This window comes from Equus quagga, chromosome 2 (genome assembly GCF_021613505.1).
Source record: "Equus quagga isolate Etosha38 chromosome 2, UCLA_HA_Equagga_1.0, whole genome shotgun sequence".
NCBI lineage: Eukaryota > Metazoa > Chordata > Mammalia > Perissodactyla > Equidae > Equus > Equus quagga.
In genome coordinates, this window is record NC_060268.1 from 108,202,260 (window position 1) to 108,224,430 (window position 22,171).

At 43.8% G+C, this 22,171-nt stretch overlaps 1 protein-coding gene across 1 annotated transcript in view; it reads left to right on the plus strand.

Moving 5' to 3' along the window:
- The window catches only part of KCNK1 (potassium two pore domain channel subfamily K member 1), a 49,197-nt gene extending 38,863 nt beyond the window's left edge, over nt 1-10,334 (plus strand). Inside the window, exons 2-3 of the mRNA XM_046654438.1 lie at nt 3,142-3,537; nt 6,591-10,334. Coding sequence (XP_046510394.1) covers nt 3,142-3,537; nt 6,591-6,850 — 656 coding nt within the window. The 3' untranslated portion in view covers nt 6,851-10,334. The remainder of the gene's footprint in view (nt 1-3,141; nt 3,538-6,590) is intronic.
- The last annotated feature ends 11,837 nt before the right edge of the window (nt 10,335-22,171 follow it).

Sequence of the window (22,171 nt, forward strand, 5' to 3'; positions counted from 1 at the left end):
ATGGGAGCTAGCTTGGGGTCAGGGCTGTTGTGGTTAGAGTAGCCAGGTGGGAAGCCAGATTTCTTAGGGTTCTATCATCAGTACGACCCCCGTATTATACAGATACTCCTACACGCCCCCAGCTGCAGAGTCAGAACAGAAGACTCTGAGGTTGTGGAGGAGGAGGCTAGAAAACAAGAACATTTGTACGTGGGAGTTTCATCTCAGGAGCCTAAATTCTTGAAGTCCGTTTTTTCAGTAGACGTTGTTATGCTCAATCTTTAGGGCCCCTAAAGTATGTGAATAGCCTTAGAAAAATTGAAAGTACACCAAATATGTAAAGTTTATTAATAATTTGCTCAATTCTTCATGGTTTGTAATGGATTTTAGTATGACTATAAGATTTTAAAATATGAGCTTTGCTTTATGGTTTATCTGGGGGTTCAATTGACTGAACTTGAGTAAATTATTCCCCACTTCATTAAAATTCAGTAGTCCTGAAGATTTCCATGTGAAGCATTAAGCTGTCTATTGCAAAAGAATTGCCGTGTACTCAGTACAGGGGATGGTTTTTCCAATTGGCCTGCACTGAAAGTGTAGAGAATACAAATGAGAGGTAATTTTCATTTACTTGCCATTAACAAAAATTATTTATGCAAACAAGAGAGGAAACTGACTTTCAGTAACGATCTACGTGTTGGCAATTTTTGACCTCTTAGTGGGAACCTATTCCTGGCATAAAAATGCATTAGTGCAGAGAGAGATCCTAGAGTTCAGAATGATTAATCTCTGTTGCTTGGAGATAACATTTTACTAAAAGGAGATTTAGTTAGCATTCTAATAAAAAGAGCTATTGTCATCGGAGAGTAAAATTTCTATCCTAAAATATTTTAAAACTGGAAGTTTGTTTACTTTTTTCCCTGCTGGAACCGAGAGCATGTCATGTATTGGAACAGATGGTACAGAAGAGGTGGGTGTGAAATAGGTGTGTTACAGTTTTAGTGAAGATAAGATAGAAAAATGCTACACAAAGAAAAATAAAATCATGGACTTAAACGCTTTTACGAAGTGCAGCTGATTCAGCTGATCTTAGGTTTCCTCTGCAAAACTCCTGCCAAAGTTGAGCCCATCCCTTGCAATCTCTGCTTGAGCACTGTCGTCTCCGGGTATTTGAGTTACAGGCTCACAACCAAATTTGTGACTCGCCGTCCAGTTGGCTTTGTTACGGTTGAATTAAATTCCATTCAGATTCTATTTCCAGACATCTCTGACCAGTAGAACGTCTTTCCTTAATGCCTAGCTGAAATCGAGGGTCTGATCGTCCCCCGGCTTCTGTGATGTGGGCTGTTTTACTCACAAAGTCTCATTCCTCTATCATATTTTCCTCAAAGTAAATGTTCGCATTTCTCCTGCTTCCTTTTGTTACATAAACACTCTTCCGCATGCTTTCCCCATCCTGCCTGCTATTCTCTGGACACTCTCACTTGTCCGTTTGCCTCTCTAATGGTGCCCAGAAATAGCCGTGGCATTCCAAAAGCAGCTGGGTGTGCGAGGACCAAATGGGTTCAGGAACTGATGCTCAGAACGACAGTTTCTAACCCTTTGAGAGTCTGCGCTCTGGAATATCTCCACAGAAAAATGCACATGTGTGTAGATGTGTATGTTGCATACAATTTCAGCGGACGCCCGGGACTCTCTGCGGCTTATTTAGAAGCTGTGTGCCTCTGGGATGGCGGATTAACCACCCTGCCTGTTGTCTCGAGGCTGTGCATGGAAATAACTGGGGAAGCTTTTCAATGACCGTGTATACCTGGGCCCTACCCCGGAAATTGGCATAAAGCAGAGAATTTGGGGCTCTAACTAAAGGTTTTTCAGAGTTGTTTATTTTAGTTTATTTTTTGTGAGGAAGATTCACCCTGAGCTAACATGCATTGCTAATCTTCCTCTCTTTTTCCTTGAGGAAGATTAGCCCTGAGCTAAGAGCTGTGCCCATCTTCCTTACTTTGTATGTGGGACACTGCCACAGCATGGCTGTCAAGTGGAGTAGGCCTGCACTCAGGATCTGAACCCATGAACCCGGGCTGCCAAAGCCGAGCACGCTGAACTTTAACCATTCAGCCATGGGCCGCCCCAGGACTTGTTTATTTTTAAGCAGGATGTACTTTAGAAATCAGATTTCGAAACTACTCAATTATAATCACATGTGTTAGGTTTTTTCAGAACCTGATTTTGCAAAGAAATGTATTTAGTTGGCTTTTTCCTGAACTGGCTTGTTCAGACATGTCCTTTCAGGATGAAGTGCTCATGAGATTTTAAGAACAGTCCTCTGAGCCTCACGCCCAGCTGGTTCTCCCCTGCTGGCATTTGGATGACAAGTCTCTTGACTGGCTTAATTTGGGAATGAGTCAAACCTGGTGGAAAGTAAAACAACCCTATGTTTTGACCTCTGGCCCTAGTGTATTTTTTTAATGTTTGTTTTGTCGAATTTATGGCACCTTAGAACCTATGGAAATGACAAGGGAAAAAAAGTTATGCTTTCTGAATGGGCCATTTAACCAGATAATTGAGCAAAGTATTTTAAAAGAATTACTCAATCTTGTGACTTGGTGTGCTTTAATCTTCATTTTTCTTCCTCTTTTTTGAGGTCTGCATCTTCATTGAGTCTGCTCCCTCGCTTGTCAGCCTGGTTCGAGCCCCACATCATTATCATTCATCCCAGCAGTAGTCTGTTTTGGACACAAGTGTAGACTAGCGCTTGGATCCTAATGAGGATCCTTGAGAGCAATGGAGGAGGAGACTAGACCAGCCTGGGGGAGAAGGTGTCCTGTGACGAGTTTTCCCTGATGGTCTAAGGTGGTGGGACGTTAGCTCCTTAACGCACACAACTTCTGTTTCCATCTGACAGTGAATTCAAAACCAGATTCGGATGTGTTGGAAAGAGCTGGTAGGGTTTTGTCCAGAGTGGTGGACTTCCCAATTGTATGTCATCCACTGTCGAATTTGATTGCAGGAACAATTATGACAGGCCCTTTAGGTCTCGGACCTAAAGCCTGGGTCTTCTCCCAGGTCTGAGGGGAATAGGCGTGGACAGCAGGCAGTACGTTGTTTAAAAATGTGTTCTGGACTCCGCTCCTCTTCACCTCAGTTCCCTTCTCCTTGCAGGTTATGGCCACACAGTGCCCTTGTCAGACGGGGGCAAGGCCTTCTGCATCATCTACTCGGTCATCGGCATTCCTTTCACCCTCCTGTTCCTGACAGCAGTGGTCCAGCGTGTCACCATCCACGTCACCCGAAGGCCTGTCCTCTACTTCCACGTCCGCTGGGGCTTCTCCAAGCAGATGGTTGCCATCGTTCACGCCGTTCTCCTCGGGTTTGTCACTGTGTCCTGCTTCTTCTTCATTCCGGCAGCTGTGTTCTCCGTTCTGGAGGACGACTGGAACTTCCTCGAATCCTTTTATTTCTGTTTTATTTCCCTGAGCACCATTGGCCTGGGGGATTATGTTCCCGGAGAAGGCTACAATCAAAAGTTCAGAGAGCTCTATAAGATTGGCATCACATGTGAGTACTGAGTTCACAGACTCTGCTCCCCTGGCCTCTGTGCCGCCATTCCGAGCCCTGCCTCGCCTACTGATGAATGGTCACTTATGAAAGCCCTGATTGCTTTTTCACTGATAAGTTTCCAGTGTTGCCACTTTCCCATAATATTTCACTTCATCCTGATTCCCTTCAAAACTCTTTATGCAGAAATCTTATTTTTAGGAGTTATGTTTCCCAGGCGCCTTAAAATTACTGATCAATTTCTTACTAATCGTGTAATAGGCATTATAAATTACAGTGTAAAAATGCGCCACACAGAATATGCTTGATAACCAAATGGTAGTAAAACAAAAGTTGAGGAAAAACTTCAAGGACTCAAAAAAGAGAAAGGTGCTCTACTTTATTAACTATTTTAAGCTCAGAAAACTAGGGCTAGGATGTAGCCTGTCTGTCGGTCATGTTCTTCAATTTGCCAGGAACATCTTAAGACAGGTGCTTATCTCATTTGTCCATCTAGTTCTCTCTCAGTGAATCTCGTTCTTTCTCAGTGAAGTTAGAATATGTTAACCGTTTTCAGAATTTTATATGTGGAAAATCGCCATTAAAATTCAGATGGCCAGTGATTGATAGTTTTTAAATGGTTTTAAAAAATTTAATATGCTATCATGGAAAACGTAGTAATCCATTTTCAAGAAACTATTTATTTTTGTGTGTCCTTCTGCTGTCTTTTCAAGATACATAGAATGCATAATAATGTCCATATAGTTTTTATTTCTGCCTTTTCAAGAATTTTTCAAGACTCAGGTCATGTCTGGGAAATCATAGTAGATACTCAGGCAGGTCAGATACCCTCTCCTGGCCCTGTCTGTTAGTCTTAACCTGACAAAATGCTCAGTTGAACTATGTGTATTTTAATGTTTCTGTTAAACCATGGGCTCCCCCAGAGCAAAGACTTCACTCATAAACCCCCAATGCTCAATAAATAGTTACCAAATGGTTACAGGGATCATTTCACATTTCTTCCAGTTACCATAATTTTTTTTTTTTTTTTTGAGGAAGATTAGCCCTGAGGTAACATCTGCTGCCAATCCTCCTCTTTTTGCTGAGGAAGACTGGCCCTGAGCTAACATCTGTGCCCATCTTCCTCTAGTTTATATGTGGGATGCCCGCCACTGCATGGCTTGTCAAGCAGTTCCATTCCGCACCCGGGATCCAAGCTGGCGAACTGCGGGCCGCCGAGAAGCAGAACGTGCGCACTTAACCGCGGCACCACCGGGCTGGCCCCACCCACCATAATTATTTTTAATGTCCCCATGTTTCACCAGGTGGCTGTGCCATAATCTAACTATGCCTCTATTGTTGAATATTTAGTTTGCTTCCAATTTGAGGCCATTATAAAGTGCACTGCAGTAAATGTTTTTGAATATTTCTACTTTTCCTACTTTGCTATCTTTCCAAGAAGTGGGATTGCTGACCCAAAGTGAATATGCCTTTTTGTGACTCACAGAACATATTGACCCGTGGCTTTCCAAATGGCATTGTGAGTTACACCATCGCCAGAATCATCTCAGCATAGCAGTTTCCACACTCATGGGGTGGTGGGCCAGTAGCATTAGAGGTGTTTTTTGCGAATTTGATAGCACAGATAAATGTTATCTTAACTTTCTTTCCATGTATTGGGTAAAGTGTTGCTTTCTTATTTTAATTGAATGTCTTCATGACTTGCAGAAGTTGACTGGGTTTCTGTAACTGTGTTTTTGCTAGCTCTGCTTTTCCTCTTATGTTGTCTTCTCATAAATTTTGCCCAACAGTTTAACTTCCTCAGTTTTTCATATAATACTGAATCCTTGCAGAGCATTTTAACACTTGTTAAAATGTGAATCATGATTCGTTAGGCAGTCTACATAGCGTATATGCAAATGAATGTTCCCAAGCTCTATATTACGTTGTGGATAGGATTCAGTCCCACAGCTTTTGCCTGAAACCCCATGGATATTTTTGTCAGCACTCAGGAGATTGACTAAATAATGAGTAAAGGAAAAGGAAAGGATTTGCCAATTAATCTAACAATGTCATTGCTGTTTCTTAAATATACTATATTATTATTGAAACCTAATAACCAAATTCTCAAGATTCTAGAACTGTGTCACTTTGCGTTCTTGAGATGATCAGCCTTCTTATTCCCATTCTGCCACTTCTAGCTTTCCTAGTTCATTTATTTCCTGAAAATCTTCCCCAAACGTTTTTCCACTGGGACATGAAATTGGGATTTTTGTTATTCTTACAAGTTTTCACTTTCATTTCTCTGTTCCTTTCCATAATGATTTTTTTTCCTCGAAACTGATTTTAAACATGTTGGAACTGACAAAATTACCATTTTCCCATCACAGATTCCAAGGAATAGCACTTTACCTGAAGCAACAGGTTCTCTTTTGTTTTGGAATAAGAAGAATGAACGGTCCATGGGCCAAAATAAATGACTGTCACATAACGGAAAGCTTAGTTTGCTACTGCATCTCAGTGGAAGTGTAAATAGCTGCACACAGAGGCCTTTTTAGTATCTACATCAATTCTTAAAGATATTTTTCTCTAGCTTAAACTGTAATTTCTATTGCTAAGCTTCTTATTCTGTAGGGAAATAATGATACAAGCATTGAGTGCTTAGAAAGGTGTCAAGCTTGGTTCTGAGCACTCATAATAAATCAAAAACTCTTCTAGAATGTCACTGGCTTTTTGAGAGCCACTGATTATAAAGTGGGGGTGGGGAGCCCTCTCCTCAAAGGTGCCCCTGGGGTGAGTACAGTCTGTTCTCTCTTTAACAATGCCACTTCAGCCTCAACTTTTTTTTTTCCCCCCAAAACTTGCATTGTGTGATTCTGAATAATCCAAATTTGTAGAAGCATAAGTCATTCTTCATTTTTCTCTGCATTGTCCTACTTTGAGCCACGGAATTCAAAAGGTTCCTAGAAATTAGAAAAGTGACAATGAATTTATTCATCAACAGACTCTGTGTGTCGTTACTTGAATTACCCGTGACTAGGTCCCGCTGAGACGCTGTCATTTTTCTCACACAGGTTACCTGCTGCTTGGCCTTATCGCCATGTTGGTCGTTTTGGAAACCTTCTGTGAACTCCACGAGCTGAAAAAATTCCGGAAAATGTTCTACGTGAAGAAGGACAAGGATGAGGACCAGGTGCACATCATCGAGCACGACCAGCTGTCCTTCTCCTCCATCACAGACCAGGCAGCCAGCATGAAAGAGGAGCAGAAGCAGCACGAGCCTTTCGTGGCCGCGCAGTCATCTGCCTACCCCGACGGCTCTGTGGACCATTAAGCTTAGGCCTCTGCTGCGTTGTCTTAGAGCACAGGGTCAGAGCAGTGCCCAAGAGCCTCCATTTGTTCATTTTTATGAGAATGTTAAAGCCAAGATATTTTAATGAATACTTACTCTTTGCAATATTTAAAAAAAAAACAACAAACAAGAGATGGAACAAAGGAAGATTTTACTGTGGAGGATGGTTTACTATCTGAGGAAGTGGGAAATGTACCTATAATTCACATGCAACAGAATTGTCTAGACTTTGCTAATAGTTGACGAATACTTGAAGCAGTGTGCTGCTGTGGAGAGAAGCAGATTTTATACTTTTAATTGGGGTCTTTGGGATTTGCATTTCAATTTAGCTGATGGCTAAATAGCAACATTTATATTTAAAAGCAAAAAAAAAGCATAGAGATGTGTTTTATAAATAAGTTTGTGTGTCCTGGTTTGCATGTGCCCATCCAAAATCATTATTTTTGTAGAATCTAAGTTAAACCTACTATTTATAATGAATAGGTACCATTAACTGTGTACATATAAAGTATAAATATGTTTATATCTTGTACATAGGGTTTAGGTCCTCAGATCCCAGTATACTTCTTAAGCCAAGATTGTAGATATTTTTTCTTCTGATTTCTCTTTATACTAAAGAATCGAGAGTTGCTGCAATAAAGTAAGGGGGATAATACACTTAGGAGTGAATTACTATAGTATTCTGCGACAGTAGATGTTTCTACCCTCTTGTAATAATAGTATGATTGCTGATCTCTAAAATGTTCATAAGCATTTCTCTGGAGGTAAACAGGTAATGAAGAATATGGTTTGTAAAAAAAAGTTCAGATATTTTGTTTTGAAAGTACCTTGTAATTTGCAGTCGCCTAGTACTAAAGCACAGAACACACACTCAGAAGCCCCAGATGAACAGATTCTGTCAAGTTAATCTGAGAAGTTTTTAATTAATAAGCTGAAATAAATAAAAAATCCTAGCTGGTTGCAATCTTATGCTTTAATATGTCAAGAAAAATTTTCTTCCATACAGATAATATGTATGCTCTCCTTTATAGAAACCGTAAAGGCAACATTTAAATGATGTACACAGGACACTCTTAAGAATTCTAGAAGAGAAAATTAGAGAGAGCCTGCGTGATAACTAACTCCCTGACCGCTGGTGCGTCTCATCCCCCCGGGGAGCTGCCCAGCAGCTGGTGCTTCAGGTGCTGGTAAAAATCAGCGCATAAAATCCCGTCTTGTCTCAGAACAGCAAAACCACGAGAAGGAATTACCTTGATTCCATAGCCCCCGTGCCACTCCATAGCTCCTGGGATGGGGAACTGTCGTCAGCAGATCCTCCAACGTTTAGTTGCAAACGTGTCGTTCTGTTCCTCGGAGTCTGGGTTATGCTGCCCTGCCAGCACGTTTCTCTCAGCATTCAGGGTGGAAGACCGCTCTCTTGCAGGCTAGGTAGTTGGTCCAGGAGTGGAATAGAGACTCCTTAGAGAATAGGGACATGCATCAGGGACACGATTGGGTCTGCAAGTTCACAGTGGTTGTGATGTTCGGTATGGTGCAGAAGTGCTGAAGAGCATAAATCACAGAGATGGTGGATTACACCAGGGGAGTGGCATTATGTTTTATTCAGTGCAGGAACAATATGACTGGTGTGCCACCACTGCTTGACTCTAATATGGGAGGGGAGTGTGGGATACAGAAAATGAGGAAGAACATAAAGGGAAAATTCTGAATCAGGATGTTATTTATAAGTGATGGCGAGAGGTACTTAATTTTCAAAGCTTTTATGAATCTCCAGAGACTACATTAAACCTTAATGTCCTTCAAATTGTTTTTGTTGTTGTTTTTGTTTTTTTTTTTCCTGAGGAAGATTCACCCTGAGCTAACATCTGTTGCCAGTCTTTCTCCTTTTCTGCTTTAAGGAAGATTAGCTCTGAGCTAACATCTGTGCCAATCTTCCTCTATTTTGTATGTGGGTCACCACCACAGCATGGCTAATGAGTGGTGTAGGTCCTTGCCTGGGCTCCAAACCCGTGAATCCGGGCCACCACAGTAGAGCGTGTCAAACTTAACCACTATGCCACAGTGCCGGCCCCTGTTTTTGTTGTTTTTATGTGAAGGGTGACGTACAGAAATTGGAGCAAGGTTTCCCTCCTGCACCCTGTCAGATACAAAATGTAAAGGGGAGTATCTGCCCTGGACTTGCTTTTTGTCATTGGCTGATGGACAGATGCTGCGCTGCAGTCCTGAGGGAGGGGTAAGCTGTGTCAAGCAGAGAACAGAGGCGGGGTCCACAGTGGGGATGGCCAGGAAGCAGGGCAGCGCGGCTGTGCCAGAAGCAGCTGTGCCAGAACTGACCTAGGAGCCTTCTAGTTGGAGGTGAGTGCAAAGTTGGAGGTGAAAGTGAATGCTGGAGAAGAGGATTTTGAGTGATGAGTATAAGCTGTAGGATTCGACTCTTGGGCAGGAGTGTTCTAGTTAAGAATCCTGACAATGCCCCCAGGATGAAAAGCAGCAGAAATCGTTGTCCCTCGAGGGGAGTACGACCGTGAGTGGATTGAAAGTCCACGTGTCCAGCTGGGATGCTGATATGGGGCCAGCAGATGGGCTCAATGTGAGGGGAGAACAGTTTCTCAGAGGAAGGGTTCTCAAGCTCCCGGAAAGGATAGGGGCCGTCTCCAAAAGAACCTGACAGAGGAAATCCATGGGACAAAGTTTGGCCCAGGTAACTCCATTTATGAGACTCTGGTCTCTCTCTACACTAATCATGCCCCTAAGAGATCTAAAAAAGGGTTTGTTCCAAAGTTGAAGAGGATGATGAGTGGGAGGAAAAAGGGAACATTTTCTGAACATAAATACAGTGTGACTTCAGGAAAAAATGGGAATGATTAGATTACTAAGACATAGGATGACTTTTTCTCACCTGGAAAACAGTCGTGCTCATATTTTCTACAAACCAGCCTGTGTGCCTTTTGGGAAATGAATGAGGAAATGTTTACACACCAGGAGATGTTTAGATAACTGAAATAGTCAATGCAAAACTGTTTTAACCCTTTAAAGTTATCAGTCGTACACTGGCGTCTTACTAAAACCAGCTAATGCTTGCTTCAAATGAGAGTTCATTTAAAGTAGCACAATTATGCAGAGCTCCTGGGTTCTGTGGCGTGATGCATCCATTCTGTGATTCAGTGTCAAACCCCCAAGCTGAGGAGAGCCGTGATAAATGCTGACATCTTCAACTCAGGAAGGCAGTCCTTTCTGGGACATAGTTTCAGAAATGAGTACATGGTCAGATCATCCCTTGGCAAATTTAGAAATAAAACTTCCTTGGAAAGATGAAATTGAAATAATACAGCATTTAGCATTTACTTTGACTATGCCCTGTAAAATTTTAAATCTGTTTAGTACCTTTAAAGTTTTCCCTATAGTGATGTATTATTTATTTATTTATTATTATTATTTTTTTTGAGGACGATTAGCCTTGAGCTAACTGCTGCCAATCCTCCTCTTTTTGCTGAGGAAGACTGGCCCTGAGCTAACATCCGTGCCCATCTTCCTCTACTTTATATGTGGGACGCCTGCCACAGCACGGGTGCCAAGCTGTGCCATGTCCGCACCCAGGATCCAAACTGGCAAACCCTGGGCTGCTGAAGCAGAATGTGCACACTTAACCGCTGCGTCACCCACCTGACCCCCCCATATATAAGTGATGTATTATTTTCCGAAAGTTTTACTTTATGAAAATTTGGTACATCCAAGCCTTTCGTATGAAACAAAACATGAAATTGCTGAAGACCACTTTCCTAACACCTCATTTACCTAATAGGTGCTGTCAGGCAACCTCAGCTTTCTAAAACACAGCCAGGAACCCAGAAATAGATAAGTACGCTTTTAAGTATTTTTCACAACCTGGCAGTAAAGCACATTTAATAAGAAGGAAGCCCCCTCTTTGTTCCACTTAGCTTACTTTGCACATAGTTCTAATAAAATCACTCCGCTGGTTTCCCAACCCACAGCAAATAAAGGAGAGCATTGCTACCCAATAGTTCTCAAATTTTGAGTTAGCAGATTTTTCATGTTGTAATTTTCAGTGGCAAAAGTAAAAAAATATTAAAGGTCCCAGCATACAAGTTGTCAATAATTACTTCCAGTTGCGTAGGCAGCCCGAAGTCAGCACTGTCTCTCCGCTCCCATGAAAGCATCGACAGCTCCTGCACCATCCTCTTGGCCTTCTGTGCCACTCAGCATCTGAGAAGAAGAGTTTACTGCCCGGCCACTCTTGTATACTTAGAAAAAATGGTCACATGCTCCAGGAACATGACCAATTCTCATTGATAGCAGGTTTTATCCATTCTAAGCCAAATGGCAGGACATACTCAGGTCAAAGTGGTTGTAAAAGTATGAATACTCACTTGTGGCAAAAATGGATTTTTCACGTTGGTAGAAATTTGCCAGGCCGTCTGTGTGTGGATCCCAGTGCGCTGTGCCACCCTCTTTGAGAACCAGGTGTTAGCTGCTAGTAAGTACACTGAGCAGAGCAGCCAGTGCTGCTGAGAGCCTGACATGGAAGACCCAAATTACGGAGAAAAGAACTGCCTTCTGGAGCCCTCACAGGCAGGGGCAAAGAGCCCGCAGGCCAGCACAGTATTTCTTTTGATGTGATTTCAATAACACAATTTTAATAACAATGTTAAACTATGTTTAATATACTCTGTTTAAGCAGGTAAACTAAGATGTATTTCCATACAAAATAATTAAAATTTGTTTTAAGAGGCTTGCTTTTCCGTTGTCTAGAAAAGTCACTTAGATGAAACGTCTCATTTTTCACCATGGGAAGGTATAGTCTTGCTGTCATGTACACGTGAAGGTGACTTTACTGCTAAAATCTTCTGTAAATTAAATATTGATATTATTTACTTTTACTTGAAGAAATTAGCTGAGTTTTGAGGGGTTTTTCATCCTCTTGCTGCCATTATTTGTATAAATTATATATATGCATTTTTTAAAGATTTTATTTTTTTCCTTTTTCTCCCCAAAACCCCCCCGTACATAGTTGTATATTCTTAGTTGTGGGTCCCTCCAGTTGTAACATGTGGGATGCCGCCTCAGCGTGACTCCATGAGCAGTGCCATGTCTGTGCATAGGATTCGAACCGACGAAGCACTGCGCCGCCTGCAGCGGAGCGAGAACTTAACCACTCGGCCACGGGGCTGGCCCCTATATATATATATGCATTTTTTCATGCATATAACTCAACACTTAATCTCCATTTCTAAGCAGGGGCTGGAAACCCATAGCCCATTAGCCATGAGGAAAGAGATTTAACCTTCCTGTGAGTCCACAGGTGCTTGGAGGTATCACAATAGTTTATCTGAAACTCCTGCATTGCTTTGTTGTTGCTCTGGGTGAACATTGTTACTTTGATTGCTGGTTCCTGTGGGAGAAGCGCCCTTTTTTATGTGTCCACATGCATAATGAAAGCCTTCCTTTGTGCACTTGTTACCAACTTAGTACACGATGAGATGATTGCAATTTAGGACAATGTGACCTTAAAAACTGGGACTAAGTCTGTTTCCTCCCATCCGGCAGTGACCAAGCTGGATTTTAAAGGTCACTGTAATTTATGGCACATACCGTAGCTGGCAGAACTCCATCACAGAGTAAAACAGTAGACTATGTTTTTTGGCAGTGGTCTGTCATTTCTCCCCATGCTGCTCCTGCTGAATTTGGGGAGCTGAGAAAGAGACCAGGCTGCCCCAGGCACCCCTGTCTCAGGGCAGAGCGAAGCAGACCCCAGTTGCAGTGCCTGCCATTGAATCCTCACATCCCTGTCGGTGACACTCTCCTAGGAAGGGACGCCGGGTGAAGGAGGACAGCCCTCTCCGTCTGTCTGCGGGAACCTGGCAGTACCACAAGAGCACATTTCAGATCATTGTGGAGGGACTCAAATAAGAGCCAAATAACCTGGACTCCCGAATTGTTTCTTTCTGGTCGGTCCGTGTTGCTTAAGTCCGCAAACCCCAACTTTGCATGGCTATATCCAAGGCAGAGAGGAAAGAAGTACTTTACGAGTGTTATGCAGAATATCTGGTGAAGTGATGGCACATAGATTTTTACCCAGGTGGTCAAATGGCAAGATCGTGTGTATTTATTTCCTTTAGTTCCTAACATGTGAGAAGTCATAGTTGCTAAATTCCACCCAGAGCCAGTCAAACTTGCTGGGGAGAGTTGGATGTGAATGCCATCTCCTGACAAGTCTACTTCTGAGCTAAGGAGAAAGAAAGATGCTACCCAGGGGATCAGAAAAAGAATAGAGTTCACTGAGTTGTTAGACACGATTTTTACAAAAAAGGAGAGAGATCCAATTTTTTTTCTTTTGAGGAAGATTGGCCCTGAGCTAATATCCACTGCCAATCCTCCTCTTTTTGCTGAGGAAGACTGGCCCTGAGCTAACATCGGTGCCCATCTTCCTCTACTTTATACGTGGGATGCCTACCACAGTATAGTGCCAAGCGGTGCCGTGTCCACACCTGGGATCTGAACTGGTGAACCCCGGGCCACTGAAGCAGAACGTGCGCACTTAACCACTGCGCCACCGGGCCAGGCCCAGAAAGAAATCCAATTTAAGCTACCACATTCATCTGGAAGCCTAGCCTTGTTTCATTTTTTTAAACTTTCTCATAAGCAATGACTGTAAATTAGTAATCTGACAAAACTGTAAATAACTAAACATAATAATGAATCACTATCTTTATAGATACATAGATGGAATCTCTGGGTGTGTAAACAATTCAAAATAATGTGACCTCATTTGCATACTTTAGTTTTGGACTATCCCAACCTCTGCATGTGGTTCCAGTCCCCAGACCTCCCAGACCCCCTGTGGAGCCCCAGGCGGGAGGCAGAGGCTGTGAAGGGGTCGAGTTGGGAGCTCCTCCCTCGGTTTGTTTCTAAAAGGAACTTTGTGGAAACAGGTGGACCTAAGGGCTGCCTGCAGGTGTTACAGCCCAAGTGTTAAGAGTGTTTCCAGAGCAGAGTAAGATGATGGGTGCAAAGCAATCAGCCAGGGCCTGGCACTTTGTAGGAAACACTTTGATGATTATTAGCTGCTACTATTAAAACCAATTTTAGCATTTTCCTGAAAGAAAATAATACCTAGTGCTGTAGAAGTGATACGTGGTGCAGGTTCTTAAGGAAATCGTCTATTCTTTATGTGGAAAATAAACTCACCAATGAGCGACACAGGGTCCTGAAATTCCAGAGCTATGTGGTATCTTGCAGATAAGAAATAAGAATGAATTCAAAGGAAGGGGAGATTCTGGGGGTTGGGGTAGATAGTGTCGAAAGTCCGGAAATAGCAAAAATTAAAACCAGATCAGTAAAATATTATTTACTAAGAGTTTGTTGTGCCTATAACAACAGTTCACAAACTGGGAGCTTTCAAACCCGAAACTAATAGAAGCTGTAGGGGAGCAGAATTTGCCACCCCAAGTCTGTCTCTGGCTTGATTGTTTTTAAGAACAAAAGGCTCAGGAAGAAACTTTGACCTTCCCCCAACTGTCTAAAAGAATTAAAGATAGAAGGCCCATTCCAGGAAGGAGCTATCATCATAGACAACTCTAGTGTAATATAAACTAGGTGAGGTAGACAGGGAGGAGCCTAGCAAGGCCCATTTGATCAAAGTCCTCCCCTTGTCCCATTGTCTCTGCAGGCATGGCAAGCATTTGTCTAACAAATATTTGCATTCCATCTCCATATGAATTGCCTTCCTCCTTGTTGACGTCCCAAACCACTACCTGCAACATCCTCTTTTGTCTTTAGCTGGTATTTACGGTGGTAGCTTTTGCCATTTTGGTGAGTTACTCAGCTTTCCTGGGTTTCTCCCATGTACACATGTTATTAAACTTTGTTTGCTTTTCTCCTGTTATTCTGTCTCGCATCGGAAGGACCTAGAAGGATAGAGGAAAATTTCTTCTTCCCCTACAAAGCTTAGAGTTGTAACATTACAGGACATTACATGATGGCTCATGGAGAGAAAATGAGGAAGTTGTTTAGCCCTTACAATGAGAGGTTATACACTGGGGGTTCCTGGATGGCAGGGGATTGGTTAAAACTGATTATCTCATACCATTTTAGGAAGATGACTTGTTTCTTTTGTGATTACCAGAGGTATTTACAAGAAATAGGCTAAGTTTCGCTAATGTTCTTGAAATAAACTAGATTTAATTTTGCTTATGTGGCTTAAATGGTTTTGTCTGCTCAGGGCATTTTCAAGTCAGGTCTCCATTTTGTATTTTACTTTAACGGTAGGAAAGGTTTTGTGGGGCATCTGGACCTTGGAGATTGAGGGTAGGTGCATCTTAGGAAACCACTGTAAGGTGAAGACCACGACCAGGCAGCAGCGGGATGGGGCACCCATGATTCAGGGTACCTGGCTCAAGGCACATGTCCTGCCCCCAGGCACACCTGTGGCATTCTCTGGTTGTGTGAACTTGGGCAACTACTCTTTACCTCGGTTTCCTCATCTACTAGCTGGGGAGAATGGTACCCTCTCTGGGGATGTAAGGATCATAGTCATTTCTTGAAAAGCACTTAGTACAGTACTGACCTGGCACATCATCTGTCATAATAAAATATAGTTGCCAGTATTATTTAATAACCATTGGTAACTAAGTGTGTTGAGGAGTAGTGAGAAATAACCTTGGTTAGGAGGAGTGCTTTGAAAACTTGGTAGAAATACCTGAGTACTCTGACTTGAGAATGCGAGCATTGATACTGAAGGCACAGTGTTAGGAAGGTTAGCCCGCTCAGTGGTGCCCAGGCTAGACCACAGGGAAGGTCACTGGAACTGAGAAGGACATCTGGGGACGCTGTCACAGTCATGAAGGCATGCGCTGATTGAATGCGGACTGACAGAGGAGCAAAGGAGGAAAGAAAGAAGTGGTAAATAATGCTGAGGACAGATTTAAGGAGTAATTAACATGTCATTCCTAACCCATAAAAGTTACAGTGAAGAAGTAGACAAAAGTTTCTAGCCTAAACCTAAAATAGTGGTGCTTTCAAAAAAAAATTGAGAAGGGAAGATGAGTTTGGTCTGTGATAACGTTGGGTTTGGAATAATGGAGACAGACCTTCACACGGGTTAAATGAGATGCTGTGTGCAGAACACCGTACTACAGGGCCTGACGTTTGGAGGGAAGGTCTGAAGACCCAGAAAATGGTCAGAAAAGTGTCAACGGCTAGAAAATGTCCAAGTGGGCTAAAGAAAAGGACAGTGGATTGAACTGCAAGGAGGACGTGGTGGCTTTGTGAGAGCAGAACTTGAATGAAGAGAGGACGGGCTGTCAGTGCAGTTACCCAGACTGAAGGGGTGGTAGCCTTAATACCTACAAGATAATGGGTCTGGGGCCGGCCCCGTGGCTGAGTGGTTAAGTTCACGTGCGCTGCTTCAGTGGCCCAGGGTTTCACCAGTTCAAGTCTTGGGCATGGACATGGCACCGCTCATCGGGTGGTGCTGAGGCGGCATCCTGCATGCCACAACCAGAAGGACCCACAACTAAAAATACACAACAATGTACCCGGGAGCTTTGGGAGGAAAAGGAAAAATAAAATATTTTAAAAAGCTGAAAAAAAAAAAGATAATGGGTCTGACAGACATTTTAACTAATATAATTGAATAATTGAAAACAAAAGATACACGCCTACCTGTACCTGCTGAACTAATGAGCCATAATCTAAATAATATTTTTGCATCTTGAATAAAATTCCAGTTTTACACACTTTTAGATCTTCCAGCTCAACTACTTTCTGCAAACTGAATGAAAGAGCTGTCACCTTTTTTTCTGTTCAAGTGAGGCATTAGTCGATTTTTCTCAGCAGCTCTCTGACCTCACCTAAATAATGTTGCTGCTTTTTTTTCACCCACAAAGAGGAAAAGTCTTGGGGAAAGGTACATGTGGCTTTAATCTTAGGGGGAAAATAATTATGCATCAGGGAGGATTTATGAATATTAGGAGTAATTAGGGGTAGGATGACAAATTGCCCCAGTTTTCCTGGGACTAAAGGGTTTCCTGAGATGTAGGACATTTAGTGTAAAACCCGGACAGTTTTGGGCAAACCTGGATGGTCGATCACACGGACTGAACTCATTTATTCTTGCAGCTTTTTTTTTTTGAGGAAGATTAACCATGAGCTAACACCTGCTGCCAATCCTCCTCTTTTTTGCTGGGGAAGATTGGCCCTGGGCTAACATTCGTGCCCATCTTTCTCTACTTTGTATGTGGGACACCTGCCACAGCACGGCTTGACAAGTGTTCCATAGGTCCACACCTGGGATCCAAACCAGCGAACCCTGGACCACCGAAGCAGAATGTGTGAACTTAACCACTGTGCCATTGGGCCAGCCCTCATTCTTTTCTTTTCCTTTTTTTTTTTTTTGAGGAAGATTAGCCCTGAGCTAACATCTGCTGCCAATCCTCTTTTTGCTGAGGAAGACTGGCCCTGAGCTAACATCCATGCCCATCTTCCTCTACTTTACATGTGGGACGCCTGCCACAGCATGGTGTGCCAAGCAGTGCCATGTCAGCACCCAGGATCGGAACCGGCAAACCCTGGGCCGCTGAAGCAGAACTGCGAACCTAACCGCTGCACCACCGGGCCAGCCCCAGCCCTCATTCATTCTTTAACAAGCATTTACTGGGATCCTGCACCATGCCACATACTACACTAAGCACTTGCAAGACAAAATAGACCATCCTCAAGAAGCCTGCGCTGTGGTGGTCAAGAGAGGAATTGACTAAATAACACAAGTGCTGTCATGGATACTGTCATGGGCAGCCCAGGACCCCCTTCAGGACTGAGGCACTGCCTCCTGCAGTGCCCGGAGTGTTGCCTGCTAATGGCTCACCCACTGGGTTCCTCACAGTAATTGCCATCTGCTGAAGGATGCCGCCTTGCCCAAGGTGACACCTCCTCCCTGGAGAGAGTCTATCCAATAATGACCAATGCCAGTTACAACGACTTAACCGCCTTGCCCCATTCTAGACAACTCCCAAGGGCCATCCTAGCTCCATCACACCCCATGTAAGCACTCACCAACGTACCTCTTACAAACAATCTTCAAGAGTCAGTCTCCCAAGGAAGCCAACCTAGGACCAACGTCTAAAGCTGCAGCTGTCCTAGGTGCTCTGAAAGAACAGTGCATAGCGCTCTGGGAACCTGAGAGACTTGACCTGTTCAGGGTTGACCAGGAGTTAACACCTCTTCAGGACAGGTGAACTCCTTTTTAACCAAGTGAAAAAGGAGAGTGGTCCAGCCATAGTGAACAGCATGAATAGTGGTCCTGTAGTGGGAGGGGCCATAATGATGATCATGAGGGACTAAGTGTGTCCAGAGCAGAGAAATTTAGGGGGGCATGTTGGGAGCTAAGGCCAGAGGGGCAGACCCCTGGGTGAAGTGAAAGAGGATAGTCTGTGTCCTAACAGCCGCGAGAGTTCATTGAAGGGGCTTAGGTAGGTGAGTAACAGGATCCTGTCCAAGTGTAGGAGATCCAACTTGCTTAGATTAGAGCCAGTAGCAAGCAAGACAGAGAGAATGCTGGACATTACCCTAGTTCACACGTGTTCCCACTGCCCAGGGCTGGTCTTGGGCCCAGTGTGGAACGTGGCTGAGTCTGTATGCCGGTGGTCCAAGAGCTTCAGCTGGGCCAGTTAGGGCCTGAGGGCAAAGAGCCAACAGGACAATCGCAGGAAGACAGAGGGGTTTATGTTATTATACTGGTAACTCAGTTTAAGTTTTGTGTTTAAGAAAAAAGGAGTAGGAGGAGGCTTTGATTACAGATGTCCTCTCTTCTTTCTTGACATAAATTTAAACTTCCAGTGGCGCTTTTCTTGTCTCCTCTCTCTTGCTTTGCTCTTCCCCTCCACACTTCTGTAACAGAAGTGCCTGACATCAGGCTTTTGATTGCCAAGGCATCCATTTCAAAAGACATCCATCTCGAATCAACAGCGCCAGCTGTATGACACAGCTACTAGCTAAACAACCAGATAAGGCATTAGGCTGCCTGCCCATGAAGGTCCCTCTTTGAGAAAGCCCTGGGTGACCGAGATGACGGATCACTTAAGTGAGCCCGCTTCCCCCTCCCTCCACCCAAATTCTCATTCTTAGGTTTTCAATTCACCAATGAATAAAGGGTGAACCCATTTAACCCTAGACACCACCCCTCAGACCCTAGGTCTAATAAAAGCAGAGCCCCAGGTCTACTCTCTCTCTCTGTTAGTGCCTACAAGCACAGCTTCCCTACCCGCCACACAAGAGGGGCCAAATGAAAACTGGAACTTCAAGCTTACAGCACGGAAAGGGTTTTTATTTCGATGATCCCAGCTAGGAGATGATAGTGAGCCCTCAGATTTGTCTCATTTTGTCTCATCTTCCCAAAAGATAGGAGGCAGGGGTTCTAAAGGTTTGTGAGGAATGTGGCTGCTTGTAAAGAGGCCAGGGGAGTGGGGACTTTCCCACCAGCTTGCATTCGGCCTTGGGAGGCTGCTTGTAGGAAGGAGGAGATGATAAGGAATCCAGGTAGTTCCCTTGGCTGTCTGTCTCCATGGCGAATAGTAGATTCAGGAGCCAGGGAGCCAGGGAGTAAGCAGGGAAAGAGTGCTTTGGTTTTAACCCCACATATGCTGGGTTTACTGTGGGGAACTGATCTCAGGGCTGGCATCATCTCTACCCATGACTCACTGCGTGGCCCTCGGGCATGCTGTGTACCCTGCAGGACCTGTGAATGATAAATCTTGTTCCTCAAAGTTCCCTGAGGGTTGTTGCTGAAGTGCGTCCTGCAGTCATAAGAAGAACCCCAAGGGCCAGTCCAGCATTGGCCCTGGTAGATGGCTTGGGGAAGTGTCTGTGGGGGCTCGCCACCCAGGCAAGTGCCTCAGGCATTCCCAACCAGTAGCATCACCATCAACAGGCTGCGGCCAACATAACCACTTGATTTATTTGACTCATCTTCATTTTGTGAACATGATGTGTCAATAACTACTGGATGATAAAGGCACACTGGGAGCCAGACATAGGCCCCTCAGGAGGCTGCACCGTCTGAGCGAGGAGCCACTCTGCACACTCACCCAACACCCCACGTTGGGTCATTGCAGAGCCCTGGCAGGCCTTTCATGGTTTCCCCATGGTCTCACTGCTTCGAGCTTCCTAAATCATCCTCTTCTCCAGGACAGCGCTCAGGAACAGCCAGCCTGAGTGCACATCACCCCTGGTCCTGGCAAATATTGAATAAGAAAGGGAGTTATTGGGAGCTGAGTGGACCCAGGGCAGACTCATTTCTCTTACATCACTTTGAGCTTGAAAACTAATAGTGTGAGAGACACGCCTCCAGAGACTACCCCGCTCTGTGCTGGCTCACAGAGCTGTTTGGACACTCCAGACACTCGCTGTTTCCAAAAATGCACTAACATCTGTTAACCCGGGAAGCAGAAAGCCCCCCGGAAGGGTGTGGCTGTTACATGAGAAGAGAGGCAGATTATGTCTGTAACTGAACATCCTTGTAAGAGTGATTTTCATGGAGATGAGTGGATTTGACTTTCTATTTGTGAAGGGAAAGAGTGAGGACCTTTTACCCTTCTGGATCTGGGAAGATCTAAGTCCTCATGGGGGAAGGGAGGTGTGTCTGGTGGAGTAAGCAGGTGGCGGGGATGCAGCTGTAGGAAGAGATGCAGGAGCAGAGGAGGGTGGGGTAAAAATAAAGTAGGAGTGTTTTTTCTGTACCCATCACAGTCAGTATTGAATGGTGCTCATTCTGATATTGCATTTTTTTCCTATGATTATTTTCCAAGCATTACTAGGAGATGTCAAGGCAATCCATAAGTCTTAGCTTTTTTGGTAGAAAATAATGATACTTTAGGAAGCAAAACACAAAAAGCAAGGAAATGTGTTGTGCAAAGTACAATTAATGACATCAGTAAGCAGAGCCGAGTTTTCTGATTGACATCAGGAGTCTTTCTCCATACAGAACTGGACTTGCACCCCAGATGATGAAAAACACATGCATGCAAGTTGTTTGTTTGTTGCCCAAATCACAGTTGCCAGTAGAGTCGTGTCATATGGCATCATAGAATGCAAGGCTCACTGTATGAGAACATGGAAAATGACTTCAGGTCTAGGTCTCCCTGTGGATGGTAGGCACTTCACATACACTTTATTATAGTTAGTGCCCACAATATTGCCATGAGATAAATCAGTGTCATTATCTTAGTGGTATAAGTAAAGATATTGCAAAAACGCAAAATAATTTTATCAATAGAGATAGATCCTTGGGTGGCCTCGGCTTGGGCTGATGAGTTGAGAGTCAGCAGCATTTTGCCTAAGAGTGGCTTCCCTTTAGGATCACTGATGACATGGCCATCTTGAGGCTGGAGAAACAGGATTTGACTTTTTAGATCTTCCAGCTCAACTACTTTCTGCCAATTGGATGGAAGAACTGTCACCTTTTTTCTGTTAGTGAGGCATTAGTCAATTTTTCTGAGCAGCTCTCTGACCTCTGTACCATTCATACTTCTCTTTACTATAAGAGCCTTCCCAGGAGAAGACAATAAAAATATCATTGAGGGGCTGGCCTGGTGGCGCAGCGATTAAGTACACACATTTTGCTTTGGTGGCCCGGGGTTCACTGGTTCAGATCCTGGGTGTGGACTTATGCACCACTTGTCAAGCCATGCTGTGGCAGGCGTCCCACATATAAAGTAGAGGAAGATGGGCCTGGATGTTAGCTCAGGGCCAGTCTTCCTCAGCAAAAAGAGGAAGATTGGCAGCAGATGTTAGCTCCGGGCTAATCTTCCTCAAAAAAAAAAAATCATTGAATATCCCCAGAGTAGGTTTATTAACCTATTTAAATGTAAAACTTCATTAGGTAAAGGCAAAAAACTCATGCCCTTTTTGGGTGTAACCTGAAGTTCAAAATATATGATCAGGTCTAAAAATGAGCGGCAGCAATGGGACACAGAGCTTCTCTGCTTCCAACCACAGCTCCTCCATGAGATTACAATTTTCCCCTCACCACCCGCTCTGTCTCTCCCTGCAGAGTGCTGAGTGAGACACTATTTTGTGGGGCATTCAAAGAACGTTTATTGTCAGTTTTTTATTTCCAAAAAGAACTCCAGATGTTGCAGAAACGAAGGCTTAAGTGTCCATCTGTCAGCTCCTGGAACCACACCTTTCCATTTTAGGGCACAGCTAGGAATGGCTGTGCCATCTGCCATAGGGCGTTTGACAAGGTGAGCCAGTAACCTCAGCTCCTCATTATCCTGGAAGCCTGGAATC